General features: G+C 52.5%; 10 protein-coding genes across 10 annotated transcripts; 5 read left to right on the top strand and 5 right to left on the bottom strand.

Annotated features, from left to right (window-relative positions):
- Positions 1 to 690: 690 nt before the first annotated feature.
- On the top strand, positions 691 to 4,911 carry UHO2_05567 (uncharacterized protein; the record flags this gene model as incomplete). The annotated part of the gene is made up of 1 exon (XM_041554738.1): positions 691 to 4,911. One exon carries the CDS (start codon positions 691 to 693, stop codon positions 4,909 to 4,911), a length of 4,221 nt encoding a protein of 1,406 aa, XP_041410672.1.
- Positions 4,912 to 5,180: 269 nt separating this feature from the next.
- On the bottom strand, positions 5,181 to 8,312 carry UHO2_05566 (uncharacterized protein; the record flags this gene model as incomplete). Its single annotated transcript, XM_041554737.1, has 1 exon — positions 5,181 to 8,312. The coding sequence occupies one exon, from the start codon at positions 8,310 to 8,312 to the stop codon at positions 5,181 to 5,183; it is 3,132 nt and encodes a 1,043-aa protein (XP_041410671.1).
- A 999-nt stretch (positions 8,313 to 9,311) lies between these two features.
- On the top strand, positions 9,312 to 9,854 carry UHO2_05565 (putative NIP7 - required for efficient 60S ribosome subunit biogenesis; the record flags this gene model as incomplete). The annotated part of the gene is made up of 1 exon (XM_041554736.1): positions 9,312 to 9,854. One exon carries the CDS (start codon positions 9,312 to 9,314, stop codon positions 9,852 to 9,854), a length of 543 nt encoding a protein of 180 aa, XP_041410670.1.
- A 627-nt stretch (positions 9,855 to 10,481) lies between these two features.
- UHO2_05564 (uncharacterized protein) lies at positions 10,482 to 11,408 on the top strand (the record flags this gene model as incomplete). Its single annotated transcript, XM_041554735.1, has 1 exon — positions 10,482 to 11,408. One exon carries the CDS (start codon positions 10,482 to 10,484, stop codon positions 11,406 to 11,408), a length of 927 nt encoding a protein of 308 aa, XP_041410669.1.
- A 98-nt stretch (positions 11,409 to 11,506) lies between these two features.
- On the bottom strand, positions 11,507 to 14,191 carry UHO2_05563 (uncharacterized protein; the record flags this gene model as incomplete). Its single annotated transcript, XM_041554734.1, has 1 exon — positions 11,507 to 14,191. The coding sequence occupies one exon, from the start codon at positions 14,189 to 14,191 to the stop codon at positions 11,507 to 11,509; it is 2,685 nt and encodes an 894-aa protein (XP_041410668.1).
- An 899-nt stretch (positions 14,192 to 15,090) lies between these two features.
- UHO2_05562 (uncharacterized protein) lies at positions 15,091 to 16,029 on the top strand (the record flags this gene model as incomplete). Its single annotated transcript, XM_041554733.1, has 1 exon — positions 15,091 to 16,029. One exon carries the CDS (start codon positions 15,091 to 15,093, stop codon positions 16,027 to 16,029), a length of 939 nt encoding a protein of 312 aa, XP_041410667.1.
- A 480-nt stretch (positions 16,030 to 16,509) lies between these two features.
- Positions 16,510 to 17,388, bottom strand: UHO2_05561 (putative PRE5 - 20S proteasome subunit (alpha6); the record flags this gene model as incomplete). The annotated part of the gene is made up of 1 exon (XM_041554732.1): positions 16,510 to 17,388. The coding sequence occupies one exon, from the start codon at positions 17,386 to 17,388 to the stop codon at positions 16,510 to 16,512; it is 879 nt and encodes a 292-aa protein (XP_041410666.1).
- Positions 17,389 to 17,955: 567 nt separating this feature from the next.
- On the top strand, positions 17,956 to 19,188 carry UHO2_05560 (related to SRP102 ### signal recognition particle receptor beta subunit; the record flags this gene model as incomplete). Its single annotated transcript, XM_041554731.1, has 1 exon — positions 17,956 to 19,188. One exon carries the CDS (start codon positions 17,956 to 17,958, stop codon positions 19,186 to 19,188), a length of 1,233 nt encoding a protein of 410 aa, XP_041410665.1.
- An 81-nt stretch (positions 19,189 to 19,269) lies between these two features.
- UHO2_05559 (uncharacterized protein) lies at positions 19,270 to 20,519 on the bottom strand (the record flags this gene model as incomplete). The annotated part of the gene is made up of 2 exons (XM_041554730.1): positions 19,270 to 19,893; positions 19,938 to 20,519. The coding sequence occupies 2 exons, from the start codon at positions 20,517 to 20,519 to the stop codon at positions 19,270 to 19,272; spliced, it is 1,206 nt and encodes a 401-aa protein (XP_041410664.1).
- A 988-nt stretch (positions 20,520 to 21,507) lies between these two features.
- Positions 21,508 to 24,369, bottom strand: UHO2_05558 (uncharacterized protein; the record flags this gene model as incomplete). The annotated part of the gene is made up of 1 exon (XM_041554729.1): positions 21,508 to 24,369. One exon carries the CDS (start codon positions 24,367 to 24,369, stop codon positions 21,508 to 21,510), a length of 2,862 nt encoding a protein of 953 aa, XP_041410663.1.
- Between the last annotated feature and the right edge of the window lie 390 nt (positions 24,370 to 24,759).

Below are 24,759 nucleotides of genomic sequence, written 5' to 3'. Positions count from 1 at the left end.
GAATAGAAGGTTCATTCAATCTTTGCTCTTTGTACGACTTTTGTTCGACAGCATTCATCATCAACCCATCATCTTGCCAACTTCCCCTTGCAACTCGAGATCAACCACATTCATTTCCGCCTGGACATTAACACTGGCTGCGACTCTGCACGAGCAATTCTAGCAAGCACGCTCCTTCAAAAGGCATACAGCGAGTGGCATCCCCGGCGGGCTTTCATCTCCCATCTCCTATCTCCCACCGCACCCTGCATCCGCCATCAGTCCAAACACGAGCCGCTGTTCCTGGCGTCAATCCTTCAAGTAGGCTCGACCGTGCAGCCGAGAAGATCACCGCAGTAACTCACTTCAGCTTTAGCACTCTCGGCAGCTACGGGCGCTTGGACCCACGCTCGGACCCCTGTGATCAATCGTCTCACTTCCACAGATCGCATCAAGAGGTCCCATCGCTATTGCCTTATCTCTCCACTTGCCACCATTACTCCGACTTCATCGAAAGCGGATCTCAGAGCCTACTCGACGGCTTAAGCATTCACATCCATGCCAGCTACTTTCGCTTCCCTCAGCTCATAGCGCATTCCCTCTTCTCTCTCTCTGAGCCAGTCTGGCCATTGGCTGCCGCGCCCTTACGACGACGCTTGCACCTCTTCACATCTCTCTCATTCGGGCTCGGCAGCCTGACTCCAACCCAATATGCCATTCACGCACTCCTATTCCGCATCCAGCATCTCTGCTTCCGCCGCTGCTGCCATCAGTGCCCCCAGCAACAGCCCCCGTCGACACGGTCGCCCTCTCCCCAGCAGTAGCTCCTCCAACACTAGTATCGGCAGCAGTACCGCAACCCACAGCGTCGACACTTCCTCTTACCGTCACGCAGGTTCCTCCTCTCGTTCTGCCACCACTGCTGCCAATTCCCCTTCACCATCCGAAGAATCTTCCTCCCGCTCTCGCCTCTTCTCATCCGGTCGCAAATCACCCGACCCATTCCGTCGTTTCCGTCGTCTTTCCTCTTCTAACTCACTCAACCTCGCCACTGCTCCGGCGAACCTTGATGCAGGTCAATCATTCGATTTGCAGCAACGTAGCTCCAGCACTTCCATCCCTGCTTACCCACGTCTTGCTTCGTCTACGCCGACACTAGACACTCCTCGCTCAGCTCCACCACCGCTGCCTAGTCAAGCGTCGAAGCCGACGTTTCAGAGACCGAAGCGGACCAAGTCGACCAGTATCTCCATCCTCTCCAGCGGGCTTGGGTTAAGGAGTGGTCCTAGGGATACCTTGAATTCAGGTGGGGAAGGGGAGGGAAGCAGAAGGTATAGGAAAAGTGCATCTTTCTCGCGTTCGGATGTTGATTTTTCATCTTCGACCATCCATTCCTCCGCCTCTTGTAATAGAGCGGTGACTCCACAGCCTATGGTAAGGGCTAGTTCTCCTTCGCCTTCTTTTTCAGACACCAGATCGCCGCCGAGTACGGGTGCGCATCAGTCTAGACAGCATAAACAAGCGTGGTATCAAGCTCAACAAAAGACAATCGAGTTGGAGAACCCGCATAATAGAGGAGGAAAAGATTCAGAGGCGAAATTGTTCCCGCTCAATGTTAGCACTGCCTCTGAGGGGGATGCTAAGAGTCCAAGACCGGTAGTAGAAACTTTTTTGAGCGAAGAGGAGATGCTGGCTGCTGGCATACATGTCATTCGCCGTAGAGACGATTCTGCTGATACAAAGACAAGAGCGGAGGAGGAGAAGGGAGGAGCAACACCAAAAATACAACAGCAACAGGAAGAGGCGACGCCGAGGATACCAGCGAGTTTGTACGGAGCAGATCATCCTGATTTCTTAGAGTTTATCAATTCTCCGGTGGATAGTAAGCAGCCTAGCCTCTTACTGGAGCAGTTGCCGATTGCAGGGTCCTTATCGCATTCTCATGCAAAGAGGAGTAGTGGTAGCATCTCTAATTCTTCGTGTGGATCGACGGATTATCTACCGCACTCGGCGCAAATGCAGGACGATACTTCATCGCTGCATAACGGCAGTACAGGAAGTTTCAGTAGTGGTAGCAAGCATAGTTTTTCCTTCGCTAAGCTGAGACGTGCTGGTGCAGGTACAAAGCAGCAGTCGAGTAGACCGTCTACAGCTAATTCGAGTAATGAAGATGTTACTGGTGGCAATCGCACTTTCCTCTCTCCTAGGGCGACTCAGCAGCAACAGCAATACTCGCAGAATAGTGTAGGCTCAAACGGCGCCCCACCGGGCTACTTGACTCCGGGACCCGGCTCGTCAGCCTCGCCCTTCTTGAACAAGCATTCAGCGACCGTTGGACGTGCAAGTGGCAACGCGGGTAGTGCAAGAAACGGTCTCGCTCAAGTCTACAACGGAAGCGCCGCCATCGGTCCCGCATCCTCCGCAGCAACGGGTAGTGGTGGTATTCCACCGCCGAAACCTCCCGAACCCAAACCAAGCCTTCTCGCTGCATTCCCCCGCGCTGATGCCAACACCCGTCCTATCGATCGAGATTGGAGTCACATTAACCATCTCCTCCCTCCTGGCAGCGGCGATGGCGGTGGTGGACCGGGGAATGGGGTGTACAGAAACATCTCGCATTCGAGGTCACAAGAGGCAATTGTAGAGTCTAGGTTGGATGCGGAAGCACTGCGGGCGAGTGCGAGTACGCCTATGCCTCCTCCTCCGCCGAGAAGGGTTAATGTTTCTTTGACGCAGAATGGGTATGGTGGGAGAGGCTATGGGGGGAGTGCAGCTATGGGGAGGACTACGAGCGGTGGTGGTGGTGGTGTAGTGGGTGCATTGGGACATGTGGGACAGATTGGGGCTGCGATGGGGAGGAGAGGTTGGGATTTTATGAAGACTCTTCAGTCTACGAGTTCCAACACGAGCAGTGGTGGTGGGATGTCACCCCGTACACGGACGTATAGATCTGGAGCAGTGGTGGCGGAGAATGAGGCTACTCGAGAGTGGCTCCTTCTTCTCGAATCCCCCGATCCTCCTCGATCGCTGAATAGAGGTGGAGTATTCGGTGCGCCACTCCAAGACGCTGTTTTACGATCCCGCCTATCTTCACTCTCCAGCACCACCACCCCCACTACCAACAGAAGTCCTTCACACGAAGATCAAGATCATCTTGGAGTACCAGACCTCGGTAAGGCCTTCACCTCGAACCTCTTTGATTCACCGCGCAACACCCCTCGAGCTTCCGTCGCTGGTGGTTTCGAAGCCCTCTCCCTCATCGAGGCACGACATCTATACCTCCCCCGCCTAGTCGTCCGCTGTATCGAATCGCTTGAAAAGTGGGGACCTTCCGAAGAAGGGATTTACCGTATCAGCGGCAGAAGCAGTCATACGAGTAAGCTGCGACAATTCTTTTCTGATCCGAGAAACGATTTGTTGTTGGATCAGATCCATCCGGCCGATCTGGATATTAATTCGGTTTGTAGTTTGTTAAAGAGCTATCTAAGGGAGTTGCCGGAGACGTTGATTCCGGTTGATTTGACAGAGAAACTTGATGCAGCTGTGTCTAAGCTTCTTTCTGAACTCCCGGAGGAGGTAGGAGCAAGAGCAGGGAAAGGGGTGGAGGCAGGAGGGAAGAATGCAGACTCAAAAGCAGCCCAACTCTGCTCGGACAAAGTGAGAGATTACTTAGAGCCACTAGTGAAACAGTTGCCTGTTTACAATTGGTACTTGCTTCGAGAGCTGACTCACCATCTGGGGTTGCTGGCAGAAGAGGAGGTTGTAGCGAGAACGAAGATGCCGATTAGCAACTTGACGTTAGTCTTGGCTCCAACGGTTAGTATAAGTCTGCCGCTGTTACAAGTGTTGGTGAGGCATAGGGAAGGAGTTTTCAGTGGAGCTGCTCCCGGAACTGGGGTTGAGGAGGATGTTGTTGCTGCTGCTGCCAGTGCTCTTACCTCTACCCCAATCTCCACGGAAGGGAAAGAGAAAGTGGAAAAGAAGAAAAAGGTGGCACCACCCAAACCGGCCAAACCAGCACTACTTTCTTCACCCTCGAAACTACCCGTAATGGTACGAAAACGTACTTCCTCAATGGGTCTCGCAGCTTTGCTTTCTAGCCCGACCAAAACTTCTCCCCCTGCGAGGGTGGCGGTGCATAGATGGACACCATCGCTAGAGTTGGCGGCTGATATTGGAACTCCGTTCTCTTCCTCCACCCGACCCTTTCCCACTAGTGGGAGGGGGGAACTGTACGAGCGCCCATCGACATCGTTGGGACACTTTTCAGATCGACCTTCTCCCCCGACGAAACCAGTTGGATCGCGCCAAATGGATGCTCTAGCCCTAGACACTAGGAAGAGAGAAGGAGAGACTCCCATAGCGAGATATTACGCTCGGATTCGGGAAGAAGCTCAAACACCCCTTTCCCCTCCACCTCCTTCTACCGTAGAGGAGAGAGATGGAGCGAAGACTCCACTGGCAGGAGGTGGGAGAACAGGGGAGATGCATAAGTACTGGGCCGAGAAATCACTGCTAAACTCCCCCACTGGTGAAGGGAGAAGTGGTAGAAGAAGCGCATTGGATCGACCAAGACCTCCTACGAGTAGTGGTGCTAGTTTCTTCGCTGGTAGGAGTAGAAGGAGTGATAGTGTGAATGGTTTGGCGCAGTTTAAAACGCTTAGTGGCATTCCGACGCTGGTGAGGAGCAAAATTGATGAGCGCGAGGGGAAGGAGGTGGGGACGAAACCGTTGAAGATTGTTAAGAAGGTTCAGGGAAGTTCGAGTAGTGGAAGTGTGAGTAGTGTTGCTAGTGCTGGATCTAATGGTGTTCGGAGGAGGGGGGAGGAGGAGGAGCGGAAGCGGACTGGGGGAGCGGAAGCGGAGGAGGATGTCAGGGATCAGATTAGGAGGTATTTGGAAGATGGTCCTGGTCATGCTCGACGACGCTAGATCTCTCCCTTGGAATCGTACTGCTTGATTGTTCACCACACCATGGCACGCTTCGCGGACGCTCAATCAAGATAAAAATTTGCGTCTTTGCTACGCTTCCACACACCTGAATTGCGCCTGTGTAAATGACAACGATGATCTCGAGACAGTCCGAGTGTCGACTCATACTTGACACAGCATAGCCCTCAGACATGAGCACAGCGCCACATCGAAATGAGCAAGAGTCTAGATTGATTGCAACAACAGTTTGAGAAGAGCGGTGACCAATCCTAGAACTTCCTAACGACAGGAGTAATAACAGCACCAGGCTTCTTCATAACCCTAGGCATATTCAATCTCTGCGTCTCTATTCTCGTATTCCACTCCTTACCCAGCGGTTGGCTCATCGCAGCCTTATACTGAGCCACACTTGTATACGGATATGGCAGATCCTTTACCCTGAACTTGTCCTGTTTCTTATCTCTCCTTTCACTAATAATCACTCGATCCATTCCGGCATCTTTTCGCTTTTCTGCATCTATACCTTGGATCTTCTTGAGGAACTTCGGATTGGCTGGCTTGTTGTTATGCCTGATTCCTTTTCCTGTCCAACTTCCCCAGCCTGGTAGACGAGTGTCGACAATCTTGGATTCGTCCGCGGCAACGGTTGCTGTCTTTTCAGCTTCGAATTCCGCAACGACGTCGTCTCCGGCGAAGGCGGATGAGACTAGATCTCTTTGTTGGATGGCTGTGATTGCGTGTTTTGGGTTCGATTTCTTTTGCTTCTTCGTCAAGTTCTGGATCACGTGAGCGGGTTGGACGGAGTCTCCGTCAGAATCAACGTCGGAATCGGACTGGTGACCGAGGTTGGTGGAAAGGTCGACTGCGATGGATTCATCTTCTCGACGCTGAGCGAGAGCGGAGGATGATTTGGCGGCGTTTTTGGATGCGCGAAGGGCTGATTTGGCAACTGAGGCGGCGGAAGTGCTGGTAGCGGCGGAAAGAGTGGAGTCGTTCTTCTTGCGAGAGAGTTTCGAGGTTGAGTGTCCGTTCGAGTCGATCACTAGCCATGGGTTGGAGGCGTCGTCGTCCACGTCCGCAACAGTACTGGTGGAGAGAGCGGGTTTCTTCGATTTGGGCTTGGTTGAGGTAGGCTCACCACCAATCTCCACTCCTGCATTTGCTTTAGCGGGGGCAGGCTTCGGTGCAGACTCCTTCTTAGCGGGTGAAGCGGCAGCAGGAGTAGCAGTAGCGGTGCTGGTGGAAGAAGGATTGCCACCGTACAGCGCACGACCTTTGTTTCCCTGAACATAGGTCGAGCTGCCTCCCTCTGCATCTTTACGTGGGATCACCATCTCACCCTGATCCTCACTCTCGCTTCCACTCCCACCTTCAGCCTGGAATTGTTGCATCTCCATCACAAAATCATCCACCTCGCCTCGTACAGCAGCATACTGCCTCTCCCTTGCATCCTTCATGAACTTCATGTTGTATACACCTTTCTTTCCACCGACTTTCTCGAATTCTTCCTCGTCCTTTCTCCTCTTCGCCTCTTCCTTTGCCTCAAGCGCGGCGAGTTCGTCGAATGCATCTCCTATCACACCCTCTTCCCCATCTTCCCCATCTTCCCCCTCGGAGTAGTCGGAGGAATACTGATCGGAGTCCTCCCCAATCACCCTACCTTGAATCTTTGACCTCAATTCAGCGCCCTTTCGCAACTGCGCATCGAGTTCGTTCCTCGCTTCCTGGTTATGCTCTCCATGACGAGCAGAGAGAATGTTCTTGGCCCACTTGCTCGTGTTCTTATGCTTGAGCGTCGCACGTTCTCTAGCTCGATCACGCTCAGCTTTGAGTCGCTCTTTCATTTCTTCCTCCTCGTCCACTTCTCCAATAACACCTTCGTCGTCAGACCCGCCGCCAAGTTCTTTCATTTGAGCCTTCAACCTTTCCTTCTCCTTCCTGTGAATCTTGCGGTAGGCTTTAGACTTGATCTTGCTAACCCGCTTCGCCTTTTGCTCTGCACGGAACATCAACATCCTCATTCTCCTCAACTCGTCCCTACGAGCCCTAGCTTCTTCAGGATCAAGTTTGTTCATCGCCAAATCTTCCTGCTGAGCCAGCTGCTTCTCTGTCAGCCCGCCCTCGGTCAGCATGGCTGCGATGGAAGACTCCATGTCGCCATCAGGGTTGAATGTCGCTACGAGCCCAGAAGTAGATTGCTTTGTGACAGCAGGCTTTTGAAGAGGAAACGAGAGGTGTTCTGCATCGCGCAAACGGTTGATGGTGGGTTGCCAGCCTTGAACCTCATCGCGAGTGATAGAGTATGCTCCAGACCGATCGAGTCGGTCTTGTACAACGGAAGGGAGGGGTGCGGAGAGTGCTCCTCCACCCTTCTTGGATGCGGCGGAAGCAGAGGTGAAAGAGGAAGACTTAGGGTTGGAGAGGAGTTTGGTGCTCTTTCGCACATCAGCGAAATCAATGTTGGAAGAGAGGGGAGACATGAAATCTTCGAGACGGAGAGTGGAACCGGATTGAGCGGCGGCAAACTCGGTTTCGGGAATTGCTTCTGTGCGTTCGGAGAGAACGTAACGACGGGTGCGTTTGGCGGATGGTTCACCATCCGAGTTCTCCCGGTCATCATCGGAGCTGGTGGTGGGACGCTTTGAGCCGGCGGAAGCGTAAGACTGGATGTGCTGAGCAAGTTTGGTGCTGCTGTGATCGTTGTCGTCGTTGTCATCCGAGGCATCGGCTTCGGATTCGTCTTCAGAGTCGGAAGGAGCATCAAGCATTCGAGAAAGATCCATCATTCCTTCATCTTCGCCCTCATCCGCATCCTGATCTTCATCTTGCTCCTCGTCATCAGAATGGCCACCCTTGCGCTTATTGTTGCTCTTACTACCTCGGCCAAAAGTCCAACCATCGAACTTCTCCTCATCGCTCTCGCCAAATGCCTCATCCGAGTCGAGCTCTTCATCGCTTCCCTCGATACTAGCGTTCAGCTCGTCATCGGAATCGAATACTTTGGGACCAATGGGTCCGGCATCACTGTTGTCATCGCTATCCTCTTGATCTACGAGCTCCTCATCGTCATCGTTGCGCCGACGCTTCGGCTGCTTGCCTTTGGCTTTGGAAGGAAGGTCAGAGTAGTCGTCTGCCTTCATGCCTGCAAGAGCACGACGAGTACCTCGATCTTGCTTTGAGGAAGCGGAGGTGGATGCTTGAGCGTAGTCGTAGACGTCGTGGAGGCCGCGTGGGCCGTCATTGCTGGGGCGGGGTCGGCGGGGTGCTGGTTTGCCGCCTTTGTTGGAGTATGATGAGGATGAGAAGGGGGTTGAGGAGTCGTTGCTGCGCCCTCGACGGCCGCCACCAAGGGATGAGGCACCACCGTTGTTGTTGTTGTTGCCACGAGATCCACGAGGCATGGCAAAGGTCGAAGTAGGGTGGTGGATGTGGCGTCTGATTTCTGGATAGCTTTCCTCGATGTCTTCTTAACACGATGTTAGCGTTGGGCTTCGCTCCGCGGGTTCGGCCTAGGCTGCGGCTGAGATGTCCTTACGGATGCGGTTCGTCGTTCGGGGCAAGGGGGCAGCTTCCAGATCGTTTGTGGTGAAGAAGAAGGATGGAAGGACGGTGAGGAGAAGTGAATGCTGATCAGTTCACCTGAAATCCATTGGCTCCACAGGGAGAAAGAAATTTTGTCGGACAGAAGAGCGAGACTTGTATCCAAGCCAAAAAGTTGAGACTACAAAATTGTATTCCCAGGGTCTTCCCAAAAGGGCACTTTGTAATGATTTTTTTGGTGTGGAGTGGAAATGCTGAACTTTTTCTTTTTTTTTTTTTTTTTTTTTTTTTTTTTTTTTTTTTTCTTTTTTTTTTTTTTTTTTTTTCTTTTTTTTTTTTTTTTTTTTTTTTCTTTTTTTTTTTTTTTTTTTTTTTTTTCTTTTTTTTCTTTTTTTCTTTTTTTCTTTTTTTCTTTTTTTCTTTTTTTCTTTTTTTTCTTTTTTTCTTTTTTTCTTTTTTTTCTTTTTTTCTTTTTTTCTTTTTTTCTTTTTTTCTTTTTTTCTTTTCTTCCTGACCAAAGACCGAAGTTTAACTTTTTTAGACACTTGGCACCGCACTGTCAACTTTCAGAAGATCTTTCTTCTCATCATCACTCGTCGACACCATCATCAACCTCATCGACGCTATCCTCAAACCCTGCGATCTCCCCTCAGCAGCTTCCGCATCCTTCCTTCCTTCATACGGCACTAAACGTTCAGCTGCATCAGCTCAGCCTTCGATATCGTCCTGGCTCGACTCCCGCCTGCTTAACGCAGTGTCTCTATTCCGCATCACCTCGCAGGACCGACTGGCACAGCACAGCTACACCACACTTGAAAGTCCCCGTACCCCATCGCAATAGCTTCCGGCTCTAACGCTCAATGCGTCCCCTCACAGAAGAAGAGACAAAAACTCTCTTCGAAAAACTCGCCAACTACATCGGCAAAAACCTGGTCAGCCTCATCGACCGTCCCGACGACCCCCACGTCTTCCGTCTTCATCGCGATCGTGTCTACTATGCCTCTGAATCTTCCATGCGCCTAGCCATCTCCATTGCACGACCGAACCTAATGTCTTTGGGAACGTGTTTTGGCAAATTCAGCAAGACCGGCAAATTCCGACTCCACGTTACAGCCCTAGACTACTTGGCACAGCACGCAAAGTACAAGGTTTGGATTAAGCCAAATGGTGAACTGCCGTTTTTGTACGGCAATCACGTGGTGAAGGCTCATTTGGGTAGGATTACGGATGATACGCCGGAGCATGCCGGAGTGGTGGTGTTGAGTATGAGTAACACTCCGCTTGGGTTTGGTGTAACTGCAAGAAGTACAGTGGATACGAGGAAACAGGATCCGACTAGCATTATCGTTTTTCATCAGGCTGATGTTGGCGAGTATTTGAGGGACGAAGATACGCTTTTCTAAGAGATATTGGTCATAGAGCGATGGTGCTAAGCTTCGGTCGTGGTTGGCTTCGTCTTTCTTTGGATGCACGCATCGGCTCTGCACAAAGTCTTACACTGTCAAAATCTCTCTCTCTCTCACACTCACACTCACGCACTCAACGCCTGCTTCCAATCGATCCAACGCATGTTCATATTGTACTTCTAGCTTCTCTCTTCACTCACGTTCAACCAAAAGCAGCATTCTTTCATGGTTATTCCTAGTCGGCCCTCTATGCCCGCTCCTGTCCGCTCTCGCTATGGTTGGCTGGTCAGCGGCTATTGCAGTCCAAGCTCGTCTTGTTGTAGCTCAGCTATGAGAGCGTTGAAGCGTTCAAGCCATTCAAAGTACTCAGCTTCAAGGGTCCAGAAGAAGAAGAAGGCTCCAAGTCTGACGTGCTGAGGAGCAAGGCTTCGAACTTCATCAACTTCGCTTGCAAACACCGTCATCAGATTTCGCAATTGCCGTGCCTCGCGCGCTTACTACTTCACACCTATCCCAGCCTCCCTCCCTCTGTCACTTACACCTTTGTCCTCCCATCATCTCCCCATCACCATCGCCTACCCTTCTCCTAGATTCGATACCTGCAGAACTCTGTCCTTTTCGAAGATGGGTGTAATCATCCCCACCCTAGCTCCGGCATCAGATCAAAAATCACTCTTCCTCACATCCCTATCCCGCCTACTTGGGTGGATCTACACATTTGCTTGGTCTCTTTCATTCTACCCTCAGGTCATCCACAATTATACCCACTCCTCTACTGTTGGGCTCAGCACCGATTTTGTGCTGCTTAATGCAGCTGGGCATTCTTCATATCTCCTATACAACTCTCTATTGCTCTTCTATGAGCCTGTTCGACGGGCGTATCGCAAGACGCACGAGGGGAGGGACAACGTAGTTCAACTGAACGATTGGGTCTTTTCTCTCCATGCTACCCTCCTCGCACTTCTTACTCTCGGGCAGTATTTAAGGTATAAGAAACCAGAACAAGAGGTTTCTCGAACAGTCCGTCTTTCTCTCGCTTTTGCACTCACTATCGCAGTCTTCCTCGCCGGTGCCCGCAGACTGAAACTCGCGGGGTGGCTGGACATTGTCGCTGCAGCCTCAACACTCAAGTTGGCGATAACAATGACCAAATACCTGCCACAGATCAAACTCAATAGAGACAGAAAAAGTACAAAAGGTTTCAGCATAGAGAACATTCTCCTAGATCTCATAGGAGGAGTGTTGAGTCTGTTGCAATTGGTGGTTGATGCCGTTTGGATTCAGGGTAGTTGGAGTGGTGTTAGTGGAGATTGGGGGAAATTGGGATTGGGGCTGTTGAGTGTGGCGTTTGATGGAGTGCTCATTTGCCAACATTACCTGCTCTATGGGCCGGTAGATGTGGACCAAGAGGAGGAGAGCGAGGAGGAGGAAGTGCAAGGAGGGAGGGAAGAGAGGAGGAGTGGATATGGAAGTACCGCCTCTGGTTGTGCGTCCAGAAGAGGTGGAAGGCCGAGTGAGGGTGAGGATGAATCTTCGGCGTTGCTCAGATAGTGTCACATGCTGTATCGTTATGTGCTCTTTTCTAAGAGGAATAGATTTCCAGATGCATGATAAAGGATGTGCAGTGATGTGTGAGTGAGAGAGAGGATCTATTGCTCAGCCATACGTTTGAGACCGGAGCTGAAGGCGAGACGGAAAGGTCCCCCCGTACCCGAGGTCGATGCTTCCTGCGCTGGAGCAGGCGAAGCAGAAGCAGAAACAGTAACACTTGTCATTCCGCTACCACTTCCAACCGGTTTGAAACCAGAACCTGCGCTCGTCACCGCCCCCGCAGCATTGGTTGGGGGAGCAGGAGTAGCACTTCCTATCCTAGCCCATCCACCACCTGTCTTTACCGTCGTCGCCGTTCCACTCCCTTCCCCAGTCGCATCCCCATTCACTGTCGTGGTCCCACCAGTCGGTATAGGACTCAACAACATTTCCTCACCACCGCCCTGTTTCTTACTCTTCGCCGCCTTAGGCTGCGTCTTCTTAAGCTCGATCCCGTCTCCTTTCCTCTTCCCATCCAAAAGATCATTCTCCTGAGGCGCACTCCCTCTACTACCCACACTCAAAACCATGTGAGCCTTCCCTGTCCTCTCACTCCTACTCATAAATGCACCCATCATCCCCATAGGCGTGTCCCCCGCAGCCATCCTCTCTCTCTTCTTCTCGTCTTCAATCTTCTTCAATCTCTTCTCCATCTTCTTCGTTCCCGGCTTCTTTCCATGGAACACGTGCGAAAGATGTTTCCAAGCTTCTTTCTGATCCAGATCTCGCCCGAACTCATCGTGATACTTGATCTCGACATCGGGCTTGTAGTCTCGGAACCGATCTTGGGCGAGTCGGGCTTCTTCTAGCTCGCGGTTGCGATTGGCAGCTTCGCGCGAAGATTGGTCGATGGAAGAACCGGAGGCTTTGGATGCTAAACGGGCTTGTTCGCGAGACTGTTCTTCGAGACGACGGGCGGCGAGCCAGGCGTCGTATTGACGTTGTTGTTCTTCGCGAGATTTGAGTTCGGGGTTGGTTTGAGGTAGCATGCCTTGTTGTCGGAGGAAAGAGAGGGTGGAAGCCATGCCTCGACCGATGACTGGCTCGCTTTCGTCTGGTACAGGAAGGTCGTCCTTAGGCTCCGACTTGACGATGGTGTCGAGTGTCTCGCCTTCCTCTGGCTCGTCTCTGAGCGCACTGTTGGTCGAGGTGAGAGCTACGTGAGCATCGTCGTCTTCTTCCGTCTTGACTTGAGCTGTGTCTAGTTCGCGCATCGGCACACCGGCGACGGAATCCGCAGAGGCTTCCCGCTTGATCTGAGCTTCGTTGCCAAGCGAAGGTGAGGGAGACTCCCGCTTGACAGAACGAGCTCTCGTCCTTGTCTTGCTTTCCAACGGACGCTCTCGGATTGCGCGAACAAACTCGCTAGTCTCGTCAAAAGTCAAGCCGCCTTCCCCACCTTGCCCCTCTGCACTGCCATTCGCTGCTGTGCCACCTCCATTAGTCCCAAAAGGTATCGCAGTCCCGCTCGTCGCACCAGCAGCCGATCGCTCTGCTTCTTCAGCTGCACGTTGCGCTGCAAGATTCTTCGCAATCATCTCTGGCGTCATCTTGTTGAACGTCTTCTTCGCCTTCAAGCGTCTCGACTTGGCTAGCGAAGCTTGCAGCTCGTCGTCATCGACAAAGTTGTCGGTCTGCTGTCGACGGACCGGCTTTGTGGCGGTCTTCGTGTCCTCCATCTCGACGTCTGCGATGACATCAGCACTGGTCGTAGCAGTAGCAGAGGTGCTAGCTTCTGGCTGTGCATCCTGTGCATCATCATCATCGAAGCTGATCTTGGCTTTGGCTGCCTTCTTCCGCTTTTTTGTCTTTGGCTTCTTAAATCCTACATCTCCTTCTTGCAGGTAGTCGGAGAGCTCTTGGTTCTTGACATAGTCCAGCGAAAGAAGCTGCTTGTTGGCACGTCGAGCTTCCTCTTCAGCTTCTTCTCGGAGCTTTGCTCGACGATCGGCTGCAGAGACGCTAGCGCCCAGTCTGAAACCGGATTCTTCAGCGGAGGCAAGGCTGCCTTCGGGAAGGTCGGCATCGTACTTTGCCAGTACGCCGCGTTTGCGCCCTGTCGCCGCCTCTTCGTCATCCAATCCAGTGTACTCCTTTGCTCCTTTCTTGCGTTCGATATCCTTGGCATCTCGTTCGGCCTGGTCGAGCACTGCATCCATGAGCTCGTCGTCTGCATCATCGAGAACGCCTGCATCTCTGAGGGTAAGAATACGCTCCTCACCCTCCCCGAACTCGTCAGCATCATGGCCAACACGAAGACCAGCAAGATCTGACTCGCGGTACTGTGTTTGTTCTCGAGCCTCTTGTTCTTCAAGCTCCCTTGCTCTGCGAGCAGCATGTTCCTTGGCTCGCTTCTTGGATTCTTTGATCCATTGGAGCGTATCCTTGGACGACAAAGTGGACCCCGATGCAGAGGTAGAAGCTTGGTTGCTCACATCCGGATCCGCAAGCGTCGGACCTTTGAGCCGCCTCGCAGCATCACGTTTGGCCTGCGCTTTTGCTAAGCGTTCCTTGAGCTCTGCATCTTGGCGTTCCTTCCGTTCGCGGTCCTGCTTGTCCTGGAAGTTCTTTGCTGCAAGCGCATCACCTTCTAGCTTGAGTGGTGCAGCATCATCAGGAGCCGTCGCCTTCTTGGAAGAAGAGGAAGAAGGAGCATCGTCGGCGGCAAGAGGTTTGAGACCGAGAGAGATACGAAGCTTGTTGGTCTCTTCAAGGGAGAGCTCTTCCTTTTGGAACTCTGACATGGTTGAGGTTTGAGGTTGTGAGCTCGAGACTAGACTCTGAGGATGTATGGATGGTGCAACAAAGGTCAGAGAGATTTTTGTGCTCACCCTTTGTATTCCAGCAGCGTCGATGTTGTCGTTATGTCGAGTTTAAGGAGTTGACATGAATCGAATGTTCTTAGTCCTCCCTCTCCGGTGTGTCGATATTTACCCTTGGATCGTCGCTTGCTGTATTCACTTTTGTGTTCGAGCAGGACACCTTTGGACGAGTGCAATGAAGCGAGCCTTGAGAAGAAGGATTGCTATGGGTGTGAGTGGTTGTACAAGGTCAGGACGGAGAAAGAATGGATGACTGAGCTTTGGAAATGCGAGCCGAAATCTCGAAATCGAGATGCTTCTCATCCAGGGTCCAATCGGTGCGATCTCCTTGGCGCAACCCCGATCGATTCGCAAAAGCCAACTTTGGCTGCGCTGTCTAAAACTGAGCAACGCCCGCATTCCGCTCAAAAGGCGTCAAATGACGCACTGGTGCTTTCGCTGTTCTCAAGTCACAGTCACCTCAATCTTGAGCACGAGAGATGGTTCGTGCCCGTGGCTTGTGGAGGGATTCCGTGCAACAGAAAACACACACACAAACTCACACACAAACTCACACACAAACTCACAGCCTTTCCATACTCTCTCTGACCTTCTGCTGCCGTCCGTTCGCTTCCAGACCAACCCGACCCTTGATTGCCCAAAATCTGTCTCTGTGTCTCTGATATCATCACAACCCTGGCTTCCTATTCGCTTATCTATTCCTTCTCCCCTCTATTGACACTTCATACATCTTCTCTTATACCACACACCCTTCCACCCAACTTGCCCACAATTACCTAACAAACCACACCCCTCGACACCACACAAAGTACTCGCACACAATGTCGTCCTACGCCGATATCGCAGCCGAAAATGCTCCTCCCAAGTCGCAGCAACCCAAGCCAGACCAGGGCTACCTCGAAGATCAATCCGGTTCTGACGACGTCAATCGTTCCGCTCTCGACGTCAACTCGGGCAAGGTAAACGTAGTCCCCTCCGATTCCGACCTTGAACATCTCAAGACCCAATCGCAAGAAGTTTACGACGAAGCCGCCTCCAAAGCTCGTGCTCAGCGTAGCCAGCTCGAGTCCGACGCTAAGAAGGCTAGCGACTCTGCCAAGAAGACCACTAACAATGCTGCTCAGGCTGGTAAGGATGCTGCTGACGACGCAGCCAAGACTGGTCAGGATCTAGCTGATGATGCTAAGAAGGCTGGTAAGGATGCTGCCAGTGACGCTAAGAAAGCTGGTCAAGACTTTGCCAATGATGCCAGCAAGAAGGGTCGACAGGTTGCCGATGAGGCCGAGAAGAAGGGCAAGCAGTTTGCTGACCAGGCTGAGAAATTTGGAAAGGATGCAAAGACTGAAGCTGAAAAGTTCGGAAAGAATGCTCGTGCTGAGGCTGAAAAGGCCGGCCAAAAGGCAAGCGAGTATTTGGACAAGGGAAAGAAGGAGTTCTCCAAAGACGCAGAAGTGTTGAGGAAGAAAGGTGAAGAAGGAGCCAAAAAGTTGCGCAACAAGGCAGGTGAAGCGGAGAAGGAACTTGAAAGCTTCTGGGGCTCGTTCTCGCGTGATCCTAAGCAGTGGGGTCCTGCACTTGCCGCTGTTAATGTTGCATTGCTCGGTGGTTTGGGTATCTACGCTTACACCCACAAGGAGGAGGTCAGACGCACTGATCGTCGCTCGATTAGCGCTATCACCGTTGGTGTTTTGAGCTTGTTGGGTGTTCAGGGTTACTGGGCTAACGAGACCGCTAAGAAGCAGAACAGCAGCTTCCTCTAAGAAGCGCAAGGGAGATGACGTGCGAAGATCGCTTGATGGTTGATTCTCTTCCAGCTATGTAAAAAGTACACCTTTCCGCCACTTGTGCCGTTGTATCTTTGTTGAAGCTGGACGATTTTAAGGTCCTGTCTTTTGTTTGTTTTAGTTGAATACATACCAGATCACCACTCGAATGTTTGCTGTGCGAGTGAAAGCTGCTGCATCTGAGCTCAATACAGGTTAGTCATGGAGGATGTTTTGAGCTTAGACGTCCTTTCTCACGTCTGTCGAATCAGAACAAAAGCTCCAACAACTTGCTACCGAACTGTAACCGCCCTCCCCAGAAGCAGCACACACAGGACTCACACCAGATTCTTTTGAAGTCGCATAGCAATGTCAGATCAAGTGAGGTTCTGTATCGTGGTTGAAATGAGGGCAGACTGTACAAGATGATCGCTCGCCAAGAGTGGTTTGCAGAGCTGTCTTCCGAGCAGGGTGTGCTTAATCCTCCATTGGCGCCTCTCCGCCAGGTACCGCCGCGTTACCCTCACCGCCCTCCGTTGCACCTGTACCCTCACCCGCCGCCGCCGCCGCCGCGGCGGTCGCCCTAGCCCCCGGCAGACCCCTAGGCTGCAACTTATCCATATACGGTCTCAACTCTTCGCCTTCCACAATTCTAAACTTCTCCCCCTTCCTCGCCTCTGCACTGTTCACATCTGCATCCGCTCCTGGCCCCACAACAGCCACTGACACCTGTTCCAACTCCAAATCCTTATTCTGCGGCAGTGTATCCCTCAATGCATAAAGCCCGTGCGTTACCAGTTCTTCCAAACTAGCACTGCTGAACTCTTCAAACTTCCTCTCCAAGTACGTCTTCGCTGACTGGCTGCGCGCGCCAATACTCATAGCGTAATACTCGAAGCAGTTAGCAGTTGGGCTAAACTCGTACAGATGCGGACCAGTGTCGTCTACACCGATAATGAGGAAGCCTACACCGTAAGGGCGTTTGCCGTAGTCCATGGTGTTGTATTGGGCTCGGTCTGCGAGGGAGTCGACAACGCGGGAGATAGGGAGGGGGCGGTCGTAGACGAGACGAGAAGAGAGGGCTAGTTGACGCATGTAAGTGGAAAGGACACGGGCGTCGGAGGTGAGACCGGCGAAGCCGATACCGAGGTGATTGTCGATTCGAAGCATCTTCTTTTGGTAGGAGGCGAGTTCGGAGGGAGCTCGTTTGAGTGCGACTAGGATGGCATGGGTGGAGGAACGAAGACCGACAACTGCGGATCCTTGCTTTACGGCTTCAAGGGCATATTCGACCTGGTGGAGTCGACCTTGGGGTGAGAAGACGGTGTTGTCGCTGTCGTACGTGTTGCGGAACATCGTGGGCGATTTCCTTTAAGGAGGTGAAGGGGTTGAGGTGTTGGTTGGAGGAGCGCTGAGGCTGATTGTTGGAAGGCTGGTGTTCAGCCAGTGCGACTACGAGCAAGAGCAGCCGATATAATATCGTGGTGATGTTGTGGCTGCAAAGAGAAATAGTGAGCCTCGTAGGTGTCGAAAGATGACGACGTTGAGGTCGAGATGAGAAGAAGCAGCAAATGAGGATTGATGATGCCTCCTGGACAGGTGGAGCAAAGGCAGTCCGTGCTCAAAACTAACACAGCTGAAAGAAACGCGTCCCACTTGGCCAATTCGCAAGCGCAGCCCAGTCAAGGGCTTATAGGTGATCGACTACCAATTTCTATTCCACATTATTCTCCCAATTCTCCCTCTCACCTCTTCTGACTGGAAGCTGACTGGTGATGACAAATACTACCCCGACTTCCGAACATCTCTTCGTCTTGAATCATGTTGGACTCAGACCACCTCTCCACTTGCCACACATCTTCTCGTTCCATATACCTCAACATCAAGCCCGACCCTCTTTTCAGGACGATACTCGGTACCAGGATGGCTTTTGTCGCACCAGCAGTCCGCTGGCCAGACGCAGTAGCATCACACCTCCCTCAACCACTCAAAGACTCGGGCATTCCTCCTCAATACTTTGTCATCGTCCCTGCAACTCTTCTCGCCGTTCTACTCACCTACACTCTCACCAAGACTTCTTCTGCTGTTCAGAGTGCTCCTCACCTCGCATCCTCTCTCAACCACACGGAGTATATCACAAAACGATCGAAGGGGAGATCATCAACTGTAGTGCTGGTGGGATTGAGCGACACGGGTAAAACTTCTCTCTTCTCTTCATTGGTTTATCAGACTACGCCTGCGACACTTTCTTCGCAGAAGCCCTCACAAGGTCTGATCACTCCTTCTGCACTCGACAAGGATGGTGGGAGTCTGAAGCCGGTTACGATAGTCGACCTTCCCGGTCACCCTCGTTTGAGGCCACTGGCGGAGGAGCAGCTGCACCAAGCAGACGGACTAGTTATCTGCATTGACGCTGTGATGGCATCCAAAGCCTCCACCAACTCCACCAGCACTCGACTCGGAGAAGGGGAGAGTATCACCGACGTAGCCGACCTTCTCCACTCCACGCTCACTTGCCTTGCAAAGCAACGCGCTCGATCCACCTCTTCGCTCGCCCCACCCTCCGTGCTTGTCCTATTCACACGCGCCGACCTCTCCCCTCTCCTCGGAGGATCAGCAGCCGGCACTGACCCCACAAAAGACGAGAAACGTCGCGCACAACTCCTCTCACGCTGCCAAACCACTCTTGAATCCGAATTGGGCCAACGTAGGGCTAATATGGGTCTCAACCGTCGTCGTACAGGAAACGTAAAGATTGCTGGCTTGGGGAAAGTTGCAGATGCTGATCCAGGTTGCGCAGGTGCAAGTGCAAGGGGTGTCTTTGGCTGGATCAAGCGCGCATTGGGGCTGCAGAATGCGGGAGGGAGTGTCTCAGCGGAGACTGAAGGGGGCGATGAGGAGGAAGAGGAAGATGAGGTGGTGGATTATATTGATTGGGCTGCTTCTCAACGTGCATTAGAGGGTGAGAATGGAGGTGGGGGAGGATTCAGTCTGGAAAAGTTGGATGATCATGTAGTTTGGGGTGGAAAGATGGAGTTTGCGTTGGCCAGTGTGGGGAAGAGTAGGAGCTGGGATGGGAAAGACGGCGAAGAGAAGGTGGATCCCATTGGAGGTCTGGGTGCGTTCAAGGAATGGATTGTTGAGCTGCAAAGCTGAATACAAACGCAAACCAACTTCAGTTGTATCATTCAGTATCTTCGTATTGCCCAGTGTGCGAGGGAGAGCGAGGGGAGGGAATCAAAGATGCCAAGGAGTCCCCTCCGGAACATTCCATTTCTTCCAAGTACCCTCTATTCCCATATCGATCTTCAAATCCCTCTCCAATCCCTCACACCACGGCTCCTCCCCTTCTTTCGCTGGATTGCGGAACTTGACACTTTCGTACAGACCCAAGCTGAGGTGAATACCCGATGGACCCGGGGTGAAGGTTTGAAGTTCTAGCTTTCCCTCCTCCTTGCCTCTAGTTTCGGCTGCGATGAGGGAGAGGATGTTGGATTTGATAACGTCGATCTGTCCTGCTGCAGCGCGAACAGTTTTTGCTGCCCCGCTGTTGGCGATATCTCCCAGAGCAAAAACTCTTGCACCTAGTGCAGAGGGGGTAGATTTGATTTGAAGCGAAGAGTGAACGTCAATGAAACCATCGGCGGTGATGACTTCAGGTGCAAAAGACGATAGGAGGGAAGAACGGGGTGTTTGACCTGTACACATCAATACCAGATCCGCTTTGACTTTGCTACCATTTTGCAGTTCCACTTCGAACATCTCCCCCTCTTTGAACGCGGGGAAGCCCAAGGACGGGATAACAACACGGCTGCCGAGGTGTGTGTTAATGTTTCGCTCAGCGAATCGTTGCAAGACGAGCTTGTGTAGGTTCGGATGAAATTTGTACTATGCAACACCGTCACCGTTTTCGAGGGGGTGAGGGGATAGAGTTCAGCAATATCGCAAGCGACTTGAGCACCCACAGCACCACCGCCGACAATCACAATGTTTCGAGCTTGTTTCACTGCGTCCTGATACCGTCTCAGCGTCTCCACCGCTTGCTTCTTTGCGGTCACTCCCTCGTGTGATGTTGGAGGAAGCGACCAAGGTTCTCGGAGCTGATTACCCGTTGCGATGGCAAGGTAGTCAAATTCGAGCGTGTCACTTCCTTGGTTTGCTGCGCGATCCAGCTTGAGGTATCCTTTGGAAGAGGTTTCGGCTGAGGGGTGGATTGAGAGCGCTTTTGCGTGGATGATCGCGTTGCCAGCAGCTCCAGCTTCAAGTGCGTGGGAGTAAGGAATGAATGCTTTCTCCTCACCTCCACGATGAAGCACAGAGAAGCGTGGGAAGGTGAATAAATGGTGGAAATGCGAGTTGGCCTCCACCACCACGACCCGATGCGTTGGTGGAAGGACAGGTACGAGTGCTTGAGCGAGTCGCATGCCAACGTAGGATCCGCCCACGATGGCAATGGTTGAAGGCGTGGTTGCTGCGATGCTGCTCATCCTAGCTCGCTTGTAGAGTTGGGTGAGATAGATGAAGGTTAGAGGAAGAAGAAGAGCAACGAGGAAAAGGGCGCGGGTTATATGCATCACCTCCTCTCACCCGACGAACTGAGCAGAGCCTGCGCAGAACAAAGAGGAGAGCGTATTCAGGTTTGCGTATGATAGTACTTCCGCAGAGAAGGAACGAAAGAATGGATGAAAGAGCTGAGAGCGGCCGAAGTGGGGTTAAGAAGAAGCGTTCAACAACGGCGCCGAGGTGTGAGAGCAGTATGATCTCTAGAAGGGCCGAGGATATCCGGTTGCAAGTTTATCAGATAACTCAAAGATCCGAACTTCCGCAAAGATGAACCGCATGGTGCCAATGTGCCAGACCGACGATAGGGTTTCAATGTGTGTCATACGATGCCGCAACCTTTCCCCTACTCCGATCTTTTGCACAGGAGGGCTTGCAGTCGAGTCACGAGATCATGCGGTCTAATGCGCTTGAACGCATGGTTGCGAGTCCTCGGTCGATATGGCGATGTTGACGGACTGCCGCAGCTGCATCTTCTTGCGCAAAGTGTGGGAGGTGGGACAGAGCGAAGATCATTACAAAGTGATCTCCGTGGATCTGATAAGCTCAATGTCAGTCTGCCTTGAGAAGTTTGGCTGAATAGTGCTCAGAGGCAGTGACGAATGCAGCTAAAGGAGGGGCCGGAAGAATATTGATCCCTGCGTTTTGACACGTCGCGTGGTGCCTTCGTATGCTCAGAAGGCTGCTCCGTCGAAGCCTCCCCAGGTACGTCGATATCAGCTCGTTACCACATGTGCTTGTCCGTCACTCCTGCGCTGCAACGCCTACTCAGTGACACGCGGACAAAGCGAGTGTAAACAGAGCGGCAATGTGGTAAAAGAATGTGATAATTCATTGCTGAGAAAAAGAATGGGTAACAGTAGCAAATACATGCTAAATGGTATAAGTTATGATCAATAGATCGGGAAAGATAGCTCAGAACCTTGCATCTGGGCTAAAAACCCCGCCATTGCGCCTCTGCGAATCAGCCTCCCCAAGAAGACGTCTCAAGTCACGAGTTGGTCGTGGTGGTGATGAGGGTGGTGATGAGGGTGGTGAAGCAGGAGGTGAGCCTGCCAGGTCGGAGATCCAAGCACCTTCGCCCTCGCCCTCATGCTTCAACCCGAGGGAGTCGAGTTCACGACCGCGCCCACTTGCGGTGGTGGGAGTCTCTGGCAGTGGCGCATCAAAATATTGAGACCGAGCCCACTCTCTTGCGATCCTCGAAGCAGGTGTCTCGCTTCCGACACTATCGCTTAACCTTGATTGATGTTTGACTACTGGTGACGAAGGTGATTCTTCCGCCCGAGAAGGCTTTGTATCTCTTGAGCGTACTGCGGTGGTGTCGAGCGAAGCAGAAGCTTCTTGAGCGCCCTTAAGGATGCGTGGATCGAAAGGATACTCAGCCAGAGTCGAGTCGGTTGTCTTGAAGTGTCCTGACGGATCCTCCAACGCTTCGCGCTCCGATCCTTGGTTGGAGCGTCCGACCATCATCGGCACCGACGCAAGACCGAAAGATTCGGTGACATCCTGAGGGATCGACATCGTAGCTTCCCTTTCCCGACTAAGCCAAGCTCTGGCTTTCGGTGGAGGTCGAAGACTCTTGCCTTGTTTGCCACCAACTCTCGGCCCATCCTTTGTTTCCGGGGTGTTACCAGCAGTCGACAGCATCGAAGCTAGCTGATCATCTGGTCGAATCACAAATCCTCCGCCAGGGAGGGATTGTTCTGACATATTGAACTTCATCCCGGTGTTCATGGCGATATGAGGTTTTGACTGGATGACCGACAGCATGCTTGCTTCCAGATCGACGCTTTCGGGTACGGCAGGCAGTGTTCGAGACTTTCCCTGCATCACTGGGTTTCGAGCTGCTGCGTTCTGCTCTGCGCCTGTTGCAGCGGCAGAGTCGAGTGTGCGACGAGAAGCGTTACGGTGGAAGCGACGACGGAGACCACCTGCTCCGCCTCCTTCTGTATTGCTGTTTTGACATGTTTCGGGTTTAGGATTGTCAAAGTTGCGGAAGACAATGGAGCCGATAGTGAGAGCGCCGAAGACGGCAGAAGCCCATGCTGCTGTTGTGCCGGCTACTGCGATCGGGTAAGCGACTGCGGCAGGACCTTGTAGTGCGTGCTCGTACTCGACAGAAGCGAGGTAGATGGTAATGGCGCCGAAGCAGGTGGCTGCGGAGATGATGCCAAAGTAGAGAATGAGCAAGTTGACCAGACATCGGCGGAGGTATTTGTAGTGTGACATGGGTCCACCCGTAATGGAGATGCGTTTGCGCTTGGTTTTAGGCGAAAGCAAGTCGCCGCGCTGGCTGCTGGACCCCGTCTCCAGGCGCATCAGCTTCCTAAAGGCTGATGGTGGCCTAGGCGTGTTGGGAGTTATAGGCGTAAGAGGTGTCGAGCCCGTACCTGGACCATTGCTGGAGCCGACCTCTTCAGTCAAACTTGCGACATGACCGATGCGTGAGGTGATGCCAGGAGTCATGGCTCCATGCACTTGATGAGAAGCTGGAGGGTCGTGCCGCAATGCCGACTCGAGACCAAGGAAACCCTGACTACCCTTAAATGAGGCTGTTGTGCCGCTGGGGCCTGTACGATCGCTTCCATCGGATGCTCCTCTATTCTCATAGATGTCTTCAAGAGGCGCACCGAGGCGGGATGAAGGGTGGGCTCCGGATAAGTGCCCCGCTGCTTGACCTGCCTGCATACCAGCCTGTTCTCCGGTCAAGACACAAATTTGCATCCCCCTCTGCTCTTGCGCAAGCTGAATTTCAAGCTTGCGCTGGTAGCTGAGCAGGATAGCCCTTTGCTTACGCACTTGACGATGCAGAAGATAGACGAGCACACCACCAGCAGGCACGTAGAAGAAGAGGAAGAGGAGCGCCCAGAAACTCCAGAGAACATAGCCGATGTCGACGTAGTAGTACGACATGGTCCAGTCCTTGAAGATGGTATAGGCTCGTGATCTGAAATTGTCGAGAGCTACTTGGTTGACAAGACTGCCTGCTGCGGTTGCGTCGAGCAATCTTTCGAAGCTGTGATCCCATTCCTTATAGCTGTTGTACGCCTTGGCCATCTTGACGGATGAGAGACATGCTGGCGGGAGAAGCGAGATGATGAGTGCAACGGGCGTGCCGAGACAGCTAAGGTTGACGATCAGTGGCCATTGCAGATGACCTTTTGCGCTTGTTTTGTATCTGGAAGCAGTGGGCTTGTCGAGAGCACCAGGAGCGGTGTAGAAACTTCCCCATCCTGTCAGGAAGGCTCCGATGTAGAGCGGAATCCAGATGAGCGATCGGAAGGGCTGGAAAAGATACATCCATCCTTGTTTGTGGTTGTTGAAAAGCTCCCAAATGCAAAAGTTGAAGGCTACTGTCAAGATGCCATAGAGACCTTCGAGCAAAAGGAAGCAGTTGATAGCGTTGGGGATGATGTACGAGCCTTGCATTCGTCTTTCCAGGCGAAAGACATCGAGACGCCCATGGTAGAGGCGGTGAAACGCCACAGGGATACCGATAGCGATGAGCAACAAGACTACGCCTGCTGCGGCTATGCTGCTGACCATAAAGTAAGGGTGGAATTCGAGGAAGAAGAGTCGTCGAATGTAGGCACGCAGTTCAGCAATGGCCGACTGCTGTATACTGGAATGTGATGAAGAGAGACCCGACAGGATTGAGAGTGGAAAGTCGACTGGATTTGATGGACCTTTTATGAGGATATAAAGGCGATCTGCAATCCTGGAAGCCTCACCAGGTGCTGCAGCCACAGCTGCAGAGACTGGGAGGTGAGGCATTGCGAGTATGTGACTGCCGAGAATGAGTCGGAGCGATGATGAGAAAGTGTAGCGCGAAGCTTTGCCTCAGAGCTTGATTACGCAAACAGGGCCTCCGGCACCGTTGGTATGAGGGTAGCTGAATAGAGCTGCGAAGATCGTCGATCGGGTGGAGAAGGTGTTGGAGAATGAGACGATGCAGAGGTGTGAAGCAATGCGACGAGATGATGGTGGAATGTATCGGAGCTCTCTGCTCGAACCGAAACGACGGCGCTTCTGAGGACTCTAGGCGTGAAAGGTAGGGATGCAAGATGTAACTCGGTACCACAAGATAGCTCCGACAGGCGAGTGAGACAAGAGACTAGCTGGGCGTGCAAGCTGAACTGGAAGATAATGCGGAGGTGAACAAGA

This window comes from Ustilago hordei (genome assembly GCF_900519145.1).
Source record: "Ustilago hordei strain Uho2 genome assembly, contig: UHO2_contig_14, whole genome shotgun sequence".
Taxonomy (NCBI): Eukaryota; Fungi; Basidiomycota; class Ustilaginomycetes; order Ustilaginales; family Ustilaginaceae; genus Ustilago; species Ustilago hordei.
The sequence above is the reverse complement of the archived record's forward strand: the minus strand, read 5'-3'. Positions and strand labels throughout refer to the sequence as shown.